This window comes from Geospiza fortis, unplaced genomic scaffold (genome assembly GCF_000277835.1).
Source record: "Geospiza fortis unplaced genomic scaffold, GeoFor_1.0 scaffold224, whole genome shotgun sequence".
Taxonomy (NCBI): domain Eukaryota; kingdom Metazoa; phylum Chordata; class Aves; order Passeriformes; family Thraupidae; genus Geospiza; species Geospiza fortis.
In genome coordinates, this window is record NW_005054448.1 from 1,438,735 (window position 1) to 1,449,429 (window position 10,695).

The 10,695-nt window shown below is 55.1% G+C and overlaps 1 protein-coding gene across 4 annotated transcripts; it reads left to right on the forward strand.

Annotated features, from left to right (window-relative positions):
* The first annotated feature begins 331 nt into the window (after nucleotides 1–331).
* On the forward strand, nucleotides 332–9,990 carry SLC7A4 (solute carrier family 7 member 4). Of its 4 annotated transcripts, XM_031062449.1 has the most exons (5): nucleotides 332–1,406; nucleotides 1,523–2,199; nucleotides 2,981–3,089; nucleotides 3,612–3,705; nucleotides 3,764–5,212. In XM_031062449.1, exons 1-5 carry the CDS (start codon nucleotides 425–427, stop codon nucleotides 3,951–3,953), a joined length of 2,052 nt encoding a protein of 683 aa, XP_030918309.1. In that variant the 5' UTR covers nucleotides 332–424; the 3' UTR covers nucleotides 3,954–5,212. The 4 variants fall into 4 exon arrangements, with proteins under 4 accessions (XP_030918309.1, XP_030918310.1, XP_030918308.1 ...); XM_031062450.1 differs by lacking the exons at nucleotides 3,612–3,705; nucleotides 3,764–5,212 and adding an exon at nucleotides 9,844–9,990; XM_005427594.3 differs by having other exon boundaries at nucleotides 425–1,406; nucleotides 3,612–3,955.
* The last annotated feature ends 705 nt before the right edge of the window (nucleotides 9,991–10,695 follow it).

Here is a 10,695-nt window from a genome sequence, read left to right on the forward strand (position 1 = left end):
TGCTGCATGCCCCCGTGGTGGGGTCCTGGCACAGCAGGGCGAAGTTCAAGTAGATGTTGGATAAGGTGGAGAGGAGGCAGCAAGGAAACCTTCATCAGGGCCAGAGCAGACTGGTTTGGGCTTTAATGGGGAGATGCTGCCCTGTGAGTGCTGTGGTTTGCCTGCCACCTGGCACACTGGCACATGTCCCTGTCCTGTGCCACCCCTGGAGGAGGACACACTCTCTCTGCTGACCTCTGTGCTGGCTGAGGAGCCAGGGACACCTGGAATGTGCCCTGGTGGCTTTTCCACCCTGTCCCCAGCACTCGATACCTCACTACCAAGGGAATGTTCACCTCTTCCTGTCCCTCTAGCAGGTCGCCAGGCAGGATCTCACTGCTGAGGACCCCTCACTCTGCTGAGGGCAGGGCCCGCTGCCTCCACGATGGCAAGATGGCTGCCCCGCTCCACCGACCTGACCCGCTTCTGCCAGAAGCTCAACCGGGTGAAGACCCTGGAGGATGACATGATGGAGACATCCTTTAACAGATGCCTTTCCACCATCGACTTGACGCTGCTGGGCATCGGGGGCATGGTGGGCTCTGGGCTGTATGTTCTCACAGGCACCGTGGCCAAGGAGATCGCCGGCCCCGCCGTCATCGTCTCCTTCATCATCGCCGGCTTTGCCTCACTCCTGGCTGCTCTCTGCTACGCTGAGTTTGGAGCCCGCGTGCCCAAGACAGGCTCTGCCTACATGTTCACCTACGTGTCCGTGGGTGAAATCTGGGCTTTCCTTATCGGCTGGAATGTGCTGCTGGAGTACATGATCGGGGGGGCTGCAGTGGCCAGGGCCTGGAGTGGCTATCTGGACTCCATCTTTAACCACAAGATCAAGAACTTCACTGAGACCCACGTGGGTACCTGGCAGGTGCCATTCCTGGCCCGCTATCCAGACTTCTTGGCAGCTGCCATCCTGCTGGTAGCTACTGCCTTCATCTCCTTTGGGGCCAAAGTGTCCTCCTGGCTCAACCACGTCTTCTCAGCCATCAGCATGGGCGTCATCCTCTTCATCCTCATTATGGGCTTTGTCCTCGCACAGCCCAAGAACTGGAGCACCCAGGAGGGTGGCTTTGCCCCATATGGGCTGTCGGGCATCATGGCTGGCACAGCCACCTGCTTCTATGCCTTTGTGGGCTTTGACGTCATCGCAGCCTCCAGTGAAGAGGCCAGGAACCCGCAGAGGGCTGTCCCCAGGGCCATTGCTTTCTCCTTGGGGCTGGCCACCGGTGCCTATATCCTGGTGTCAGTTGTGCTGACGCTGATGGTGCCCTGGCACACGCTGGACCCTGACTCTGCCCTGGCTGATGCGTTCTACAGGAGGGGCTACGCCTGGGCAGGGTTTCTGGTGGCTGCTGGCTCCATCTGTGGTGAGTACAGGCAGTGGTGGGAGGGAGCTGCCCACCCTTCTGCCTTGGGGGCTGGGAACAACCTCCGGTTTGGGTTTGGGTCTGATGGGGTCTTCCTTCTTCTACTCATCCCTCAGCAATGAACACAGTTCTGTTGAGCAACCTCTTCTCCCTGCCGCGCATCGTCTACGCCATGGCTGAGGATGGGCTCTTCTTTCAGGTCTTCTCCCGAGTGCATCCCCGCACACAGGTGCCCGTGGTCGGCATCGTGGTCTTTGGGCTGCTTATGGCCCTGCTGGCCCTTGTCTTTGACCTAGAGGCCCTGGTGCAGTTCCTGTCCATCGGCACTCTGCTGGCCTACACCTTCGTGGCTGCCAGCATCATCGTCCTGCGCTTCCAGCAGCACAAGGGGGACGTCCCCACACCGGGGGCCAGTGGCCAGCCCAATGCTGAGCCCCACGAGGGCCCGTCCGGGGGCGAGCTGAAGGAGTACGAGTCCTTCTCTGACAAGCTGCACCTGGTGGACAGGGGCAAGAGTAAAGAGCAGCGGGAGCCGGGGCAGCTGAAGGCAGCTTTTGAGCCCTACCTGGAGTTCCTCAGCGACTTCTACCCAGGTGAGGTGGTCACGGTGGCTGTGGTGACCTTGATGGTGTCTGCCATCTGCCTCTGCTCCATCTTAGTGTTTGGCAACACCCACCTCCACCTGCCCACCTGGAGCTACTCCCTGCTGCTGGTCCTCTTCAGTCTGGGCTTCCTGCTCAGCCTCCTCCTCATCTGGGTACACGAGCAGCAGCACAGCACCCAGACTTTCCAGGTATGCCCAGGGCCCATGCAGGAAATCCCTCTGCAGGGGTGAGGGGAGGTGGGAGCAGCTCTGATGGACCTGCAGGGGTCCCAGGCACAGCACTTTGTTGAAAGCACCACAACTGCTGAAGGAGGAGGAGAGAGGAGAGGAAGAGGGTGTTTGTGGACACTGTGTGTGGGGAGTGTTGGTGCCTCTGCTGTTACTCTGTGTGGCCACTGGTCCCCAGGAGAGGACATCCCCAGCAGTTCTGTGTCTATCCCATGGGCTGGATCCCAGGGATTGCTCCTGTCCACCTTGGGCTCCCTTCTCTGCATCCTCACAATTCCTCTGCTCCTCTCCTACCTCAGCTCCTTACTTTGGCTGCCCTTCAGCTATGTGATGGAGCCTATTTTCAGCCTCCAAACCACTTCTATGCCTCTTGTGCTCCCCAGCTCCTGTTTTCAGCCCACCTGAGCCCTGATGTCAATGCAGCTTCATAACACGAGTGGTGATACCACTTCCCTGCCATGCCCCTGCCCTGGCTCCTCTAGCAAGGACCGTGTTGCCTCAGGATCACTCCAGGAGCTTGTTTGGTCCTCATGATGATGCCTGTGCCCACCTTGCCAGCCTGGCTCCCAGCTCCTGGCTCCATTGTTCCTTTTCCTTAACAAAAGCGCCACTTCTAGAAATCCCAAGGTGACAGTCCGTTTGTCCCACACATTTGCCAGTGCTGTGTTTTGTCCCTGTAATTTTAAAGATTGAGAATGTGGTCCTGCAGGTGTTACCCCTGCCAACTCCTTTTCTCCTGCAGATCCCCCTGGTACCCCTCTCCCCAGCGCTGAGCATCATCCTCAACATATACCTGATGCTGAAGCTCAGTTACATGACGTGGCTCCGCTTCGCCGTCTGGCTGCTCTTGGGTGAGTGCTCCTACGGCTGCTCCAGGGAGGGGGAACAGGGTTTGTCTTGGCACTCTCCAGCTCCTTTGGCAGTTCCTCTCCCCCATTTATGGGTCTGTAAGGCATATCCCGCCCCTTTCTGCCTCCGGTTCCCCTTTGGAGACACAAGACGAGGTCTCCCATCATCTCCTGAGCCTCACTGTTTCCCAGATTGTTACAGCTTGTTCCTGTTAAAAGTTCAGATCCTCCTTAAAGCCTTGGGCCAGAGCCACCCCCTTGCTCCTGAGGCAGCTCCCTGGGGCTCAGGAAGTCCTTGCCTTTCCCAGGGACTGAGGGTGCTCCCCTTGCTCTTAACATGCTTATAACCTTGGGCAGGACACTTTTCCTCCTGCATGCAGCTCAGTTAAGCCCCCGTGGTGCTTTAGCTTCTTGCTCTTCTGGGTTACTGGCCACATCCGTGCCACATTCTGCTGTGGTGCCGGCCATGATGGTGCCAGCAGCCAGGCTGTGCTGGAGCCCCTGCCGTCCCTGTGCCCGCTGCAGGCTTGCTCGTCTACTTTGGCTACGGCATCTGGCACAGCAAGGAGAACCTGCGGGAGCCACGGGCCCAGCATGTCAGCGCCCGCTACGTGGTGTTCCCGGGCGGCAGCCTGGAGGAGAGGGTGCAAGCAGTCCAGCCCAGCTGCCAGCCTGCCTCCGGGCTGCCAGACACCGACACCGATGACTGCAAGAGGTGACACCCCTGGCAGCGGGGGCACCTGGAGATGGCAGCGTCGGAATCTCCTCCCGCAGTCAGGCGAGAGCCCCACCCATCTCCTCCTGGTCCCTCTGACAGCAGAGCCACTGGGGCTGCCCTGGGTGTGGGGCTCCACCTGGAGAGGATGAGGATGCTCACCCTTCCCCACACGCTTCTGACAGATTGTTGAGGGGCTGGCTGCCTCCCTCCCCATCCCCTGCACTTGAGACCTGGGTCTCAGCCCAGTGCCTGCCCTGTTCATGAGGAGCTGTGTCCTTGTTCACCTCTCCCCAAGCACACCCTGGCACTGTGCAGTACATCTCCTGTCTGCCAGCACATCTATGCAGCTGGGCATGCAGAGGTTCCCCAGGGACCGGGACAGGCAGCCCAGTGCTGCCCATGCTGACCCTCATCCTGAGTGCAGCCCCCCTGCCTCCTGCACTGTCCCCTTGGGAAGGAGGCAGGGGCCAATCATGCATCCCCACAGGCACCCCTGCCATCCCTATGCCCAGGGCTGCTCTCCTCAAAGGCTGGGGCTGAGGGAGCTGAGGGGCAGCTGGAGACGTGACATGGAGAAGGGATATGGCCAGAGTGGGTGGCTGGGAAGGCACCCCAGGAAAGGCAGAGGAGGCTGGCACAGCAAAAGCCCAGCTGCTGGAATTGGCTGTCTGAGGGGTGGACTGGGGCCCATGCCCACAGGAAGATAATGCCATGGCCAGGCTCTTGCCCCAGTCCTGAGCAGGGTGTGGGTGCTCAGGACCCCAGGTACATTGCCTTGTCCCTGGAGGTCCCCAGTGGCATCCCTGGGCTGGTGTGCCTGGAGCCAGCTCCCTACTTCTCCTGCACCTCAGCAGCAACCCCTGCCCCACCATGGGGACTCAACCCCCCATGATGCCCCTTCCAGGCTCTCTGGGGCTTGGGACAGGCTCACCAGCTGCTTTTTCGGTATTGCCCCTTCCGCAGCAATCATCCCCATGCTTTGGGGTCACCCCAGCTGCAAGGATGCCATGGGGGGGGGTCCCCAGCAGCCCTGCTGCAGCCACCCTTGGCTGTTTTGCCCATGAGCCCATGGTCAGTCAAGTGTGAGGCTGCCAACTTGACAGGCCTTGCAGCATGGACACCCTGCTCCATCCTCATCCTCTGCATGCTGCGAGGAGCTGGGGACTGTGGGCAAGCTGTTCCATTACTTCTTGCTGCCCAGTCCCTGGGGGACCCTAGAGAGGCTGTGGAGACCCTCAGTAGGATACGCTGGCTCTGGTGAACCCCTCTGTCTGCCAGCACTGCTCCGTGTCCCACCTCGTCCCCGCGCTGCCGCCACCGGTGCTGTGGCCCCGCTTGGCACCTCTGTGTCGTGGCTTGTGAGCAACAGACTGATTTGGTCATCCTCATAAACTCTGTTTCTGCCATGGCTCTGACTGGTTGTGATCTCTGTGTCCCCAGGACTCAAGGTGGGAAGCACTCCCCAGCTGATGCTCAGGAAAGCCCCTCCAGAAAGCAGGGAAAGGGAGGGTGCCCACTGCCCCCCTGCTGCCACCAGCGTTCCAGTCATGAGGACAAGCTCCAGCCAGACCCACAAAAACCAGGACCCCACGGGGCTGGGGTAGGCTGGGACTTGATCCTTACAGTACACAAATACCCTGATACTGACCCAGATAGGACTGAACCCCACTGTGAGCAGTGAGGACAGTGCTGAGTCAGCACCAGGGCAGGGTTACTAAAGCTGCCCAAGGTTATGAGCCAAAGGATGTGAGAACTGGTGCAGTTAACAGGAATTATAAATAGCTCACAGTCACCCCCATCCTCACACTTGTTCTCTAGGGAAATGTCCTTCCTGAGATAACAGAGTCCTTCTTCATTAAAAAGCAGGTGTTCAACAGGCACCCAGGGAGGCACAGGCTGAACCCTCCTTAGTGACTCAGCTTTAATCTCGTTAATAAAGCCATTGTCAGCAGAACAAAGGCGAATAAAAAGATCCACAGGGACACAGGAGGAAAAGGGAGCCTAGTGCAGAGCTGGGGAAGGGCAGGAAAGTCCTCACAGAGAGGGATGGGCTGAGGGTGACTTGTATGTTCCCCTGTGGAGGAAAGTCAATGGCAGTCACATTTCTCAGCTCTCCTAGCAGGGGTCTCAATCAGCCTTTTAAGCTGCAAAAGACCAAAGAGTTATTGAATGAGCCTTTTAACCATTGATGTTTATTCTATTTAAAAACATTCATTTCTAAAAATGCACAGAAATCTCTATTAGGCTGTGGCACATAAAGCACAGGGTCCTCCCCAGCAGAGCAGAAGGTGCCAGGGATGCAGCCAGCAGGGTATTAAAGGATTGGAGTGTAATTCTCTGGCACCTGGAAGACCAGTGGGGCCTCCCAAGCACACTTGTGGGGTTTTTTTTTGTAATAGGATTACAAAATTGGTTGTTTCATGTGTCATACACTATCCTACAGTGGTAACATGCTCTGCATAGAACATGTATTAATTAATTTCTAATTGACTACTCATTAATGTACACAGAAGAAAAGGGGGATGGCAGCAGCCATTCTACAGGAATTTGTTGCTGAAAATTGTATTAGCAGAGAAAAAAATCCAAACTAATCAGCAAAGATGGCTTTAAGCAACAGGCTTTAAAATGGCAGCCTGTTGTAAGAGAAAACACTGGCTGCCCAATCCATACTCTCGATTCCAAACAGATGTAAAATGAAACCATTCCCATGTGCAGCTCCCAGAACCCTGTTTCATGGAGCTCCAGGAGCAGCTACTTGCTGCTTCCCTGCGGCTGACCATACACCTGTTTTCCAGAGCAGTATCCTTCTCCAAATTATCTTAAAAATATAAATAAAGTCCTCTATTTTCTGGAAGCCATGGCAATGATGTAGTCAGGCTGCAGGAAATCAATCTCTTTCCAGAGCTGCAGGGAGGTATGTGGGTCAGTGCTGGAGTGGCCAGTGCTGGGGCTCTGGGAACTGGGAAGGGCTTTATGGGCCATGGGGCAGGAGCAGCTCTGGCACGGCTCTGGTGCCCCTCTGTCTGCCAGCACTGCTCCGTGTCCCACCTCGTCCCCGCGCTGCCGCCACCGGTGCTGTGGCCCCGCTTGGCACCTCTGTGTCGTGGCTTGTGAGCAACAGACTGATTTGGTCATCCTCATAAACTCTGTTTCTGCCATGGCTCTGACTGGTTGTGATCTCTGTGTCCCCAGGACTCAAGGTGGGAAGCACTCCCCAGCTGATGCTCAGGAAAGCCCCTCCAGAAAGCAGGGAAAGGGAGGGTGCCCACTGCCCCCCTGCTGCCACCAGCGTTCCAGTCATGAGGACAAGCTCCAGCCAGACCCACAAAAACCAGGACCCCACGGGGCTGGGGTAGGCTGGGACTTGATCCTTACAGTACACAAATACCCTGATACTGACCCAGATAGGACTGAACCCCACTGTGAGCAGTGAGGACAGTGCTGAGTCAGCACCAGGGCAGGGTTACTAAAGCTGCCCAAGGTTATGAGCCAAAGGATGTGAGAACTGGTGCAGTTAACAGGAATTATAAATAGCTCACAGTCACCCCCATCCTCACACTTGTTCTCTAGGGAAATGTCCTTCCTGAGATAACAGAGTCCTTCTTCATTAAAAAGCAGGTGTTCAACAGGCACCCAGGGAGGCACAGGCTGAACCCTCCTTAGTGACTCAGCTTTAATCTCGTTAATAAAGCCATTGTCAGCAGAACAAAGGCGAATAAAAAGATCCACAGGGACACAGGAGGAAAAGGGAGCCTAGTGCAGAGCTGGGGAAGGGCAGGAAAGTCCTCACAGAGAGGGATGGGCTGAGGGTGACTTGTATGTTCCCCTGTGGAGGAAAGTCAATGGCAGTCACATTTCTCAGCTCTCCTAGCAGGGGTCTCAATCAGCCTTTTAAGCTGCAAAAGACCAAAGAGTTATTGAATGAGCCTTTTAACCATTGATGTTTATTCTATTTAAAAACATTCATTTCTAAAAATGCACAGAAATCTCTATTAGGCTGTGGCACATAAAGCACAGGGTCCTCCCCAGCAGAGCAGAAGGTGCCAGGGATGCAGCCAGCAGGGTATTAAAGGATTGGAGTGTAATTCTCTGGCACCTGGAAGACCAGTGGGGCCTCCCAAGCACACTTGTGGGGTTTTTTTTTGTAATAGGATTACAAAATTGGTTGTTTCATGTGTCATACACTATCCTACAGTGGTAACATGCTCTGCATAGAACATGTATTAATTAATTTCTAATTGACTACTCATTAATGTACACAGAAGAAAAGGGGGATGGCAGCAGCCATTCTACAGGAATTTGTTGCTGAAAATTGTATTAGCAGAGAAAAAAATCCAAACTAATCAGCAAAGATGGCTTTAAGCAACAGGCTTTAAAATGGCAGCCTGTTGTAAGAGAAAACACTGGCTGCCCAATCCATACTCTCGATTCCAAACAGATGTAAAATGAAACCATTCCCATGTGCAGCTCCCAGAACCCTGTTTCATGGAGCTCCAGGAGCAGCTACTTGCTGCTTCCCTGCGGCTGACCATACACCTGTTTTCCAGAGCAGTATCCTTCTCCAAATTATCTTAAAAATATAAATAAAGTCCTCTATTTTCTGGAAGCCATGGCAATGATGTAGTCAGGCTGCAGGAAATCAATCTCTTTCCAGAGCTGCAGGGAGGTATGTGGGTCAGTGCTGGAGTGGCCAGTGCTGGGGCTCTGGGAACTGGGAAGGGCTTTATGGGCCATGGGGCAGGAGCAGCTCTGGCACACGTGCTCTGAGCTGGATTAAGAGGGTTAATATGAGTCCTGGATGATAATCCCCACAGAGAGCATGGGAGTGGACAGGCAGCAGCCAGGGCTGGCTGAGCCTCTCCAGTGATGCTGCTGGACTGGGAGAGTAGCTGGCAGGGCAGTGCTGGTTTATTGTGCCCTGGGAGGACAGTTCCCATAAGGCAGCTGCAGCAGGACAAGGAGAAATGCAAATCCAGAGGGGAATAAAATGGGATTTGTACTAGAGAGAAAATTGGTGTTGGGGCTGCCACCTACCCCCTTTAAATGGCAGTGAGTAACCGAGGCTGTGGACTTTAGCCCCAGCTGCAACTCAGGGGTGCTCCAGGGATGGACACAAGGACTGAGCCAGTGATGATTTTGGAGGCTTCAGGGCACAGAATCACTGCTGCAGGCCATGCAGCCCCAGGGATGGGACTAGTAGGAGCTGCACAGGTCTCTGGGCTGTGGGAGATCTTACAGAGACCACTGGGTTGTGGAACCCACATGGATTGCTGGGCTCTTGCTTGGGAAAGCACAGGGGAGCAGGAGTTGCAGGTGCACAGTTTAATAACTGGAATAAGCAGCTGCTTGCAAAGTTGAGCCTTGTCCATGCTGGAGGGAAGAAAAGGGGAGCCCCAAGCACCGGAAGGGGGTGGTGGGTTGCACCCAGGAGAGAGCAGCTCCACGTCCTAATTAAATGACTTCCCAGCCTCATGTTTCTGAATTATCGCCCTCCCCTCCCCCCCGCCCCCAGCTCTGATAGCAGCACAGATGAGCTGCAGGGCTCGAGAGGCTGCCTGTAAGTAATCCTCTCATTATCCTGCCCTGCTCCCCTCCTCCTCCTGCAGACACAGCCCGAGGATGAGGTAAGCACCACGCAGCATTCCAGGATGCCAGCAGCGGTGTATCTGCTCCTACCACCAGCAGGGGAACGGCAGGTGGCAGGGTGGTCTTGTTGTCCCCTTGTCCCTGCACGATGTGCAGGTGGTCAGGCAGACAGGTCCTTAGGTCATTCCAGGAGTGTTTGTGCTGTGTCTCAGCAGCCCCCCAGCCACAGCTCTTCCCTGTCCCAGCACTTTCCAAGGAGCTGTGCAGGCGAGGGCACAAACGCTGTGGGCCCATCCCTGTGGCACAGGCTCCATCCAACACCAGATGCATCCGCTGCATCTGCTTTGGGGGCAAGGGAGGAAACGGCCATTTCCCCACATGTAACACACCACACAAACACAAAACTGCAGCTACTGACTTCAATCATCTTAGCGTTTTTTTCCAACCTTACAGATTCTATAAAAGGAGAATAAATCTTCCCCACATGCACAGGAGGCATGGAATGAAGCAGTGGATTGAAACTGCCATGAGGAATATTTAGGCAGGAGACCAGAAACGTTTCCTGAGGCAATGACAACTTGGCCTGAGGTTGTGAAACATCTGTCAGATGCTGGCAGGAAGGAGCTGCAGCGAGTGGCTCCTCTGGAGCCAGGATGACTGATTTCTCATTACCCCACACCTCTCTTGCTAGGCTGGAAGCATTCTAGGGCAGCCAATCCTTGCTGGAACAAGAGCCAATGCACCTCTGGGCATGGCAGCACACTCAATATCCTAAAGGAGATGAAAGTGCTCAAGAAAAATACTTGGAAAACACAAAACCCCCTTTTCTGTGTGGCAGGAGCAGCTGGAGCCACACTGGAGGCTCCACTGCCCAGCCCTGCCTCCGAAGTTTGTAACTGCTACAGCGAGAACGTTGGGATCACCTCTAACTTACACCAGAGGAGTTCCACATGGAATCAGGCAGTGAGCTTCCCTGGAGTAGTAATGCTCATTTTCCAGAAACAGGCAGCTGGAGCAGTCCCAGAGCACTGCAGCAAAACAAGCTGGCAGATCCTTCTGAAAGGTGACAGGGACAGTCAAGGCTTCAAAAGGCCACTGAGCAAAGTGAGAGCTACTCAGGAATTCTGGAAAAATATCCTTAGTGGCAATCAATGTGGATTTGTGTAACCTCTGTGCTCTGACTCAGAGAGGACCTGGAAAGAGGCAGCAGTGCTGGTGTGCTGTAACACCTTCACGAGGCACCCAACTGCTATCGGGCACTTTTGCAAAGAAAACAAAAAGGAACAATATGGAATTGACACTTGG

Coding starts and splice junctions, on each gene's coding strand:
- SLC7A4 (XM_031062448.1), top strand. CDS start 425: ATGGCAAGATGGCTGCCCCGCTCCACCGACCTGACCCGCTTCTGCCAG. Junction 1,407..1,522: donor GGCTGCTGGCTCCATCTGTG/GTGAGTACAGGC, acceptor CTCATCCCTCAG/CAATGAACACAGTTCTGTTG. Junction 2,200..2,980: donor ACAGCACCCAGACTTTCCAG/GTATGCCCAGGG, acceptor TTTCTCCTGCAG/ATCCCCCTGGTACCCCTCTC.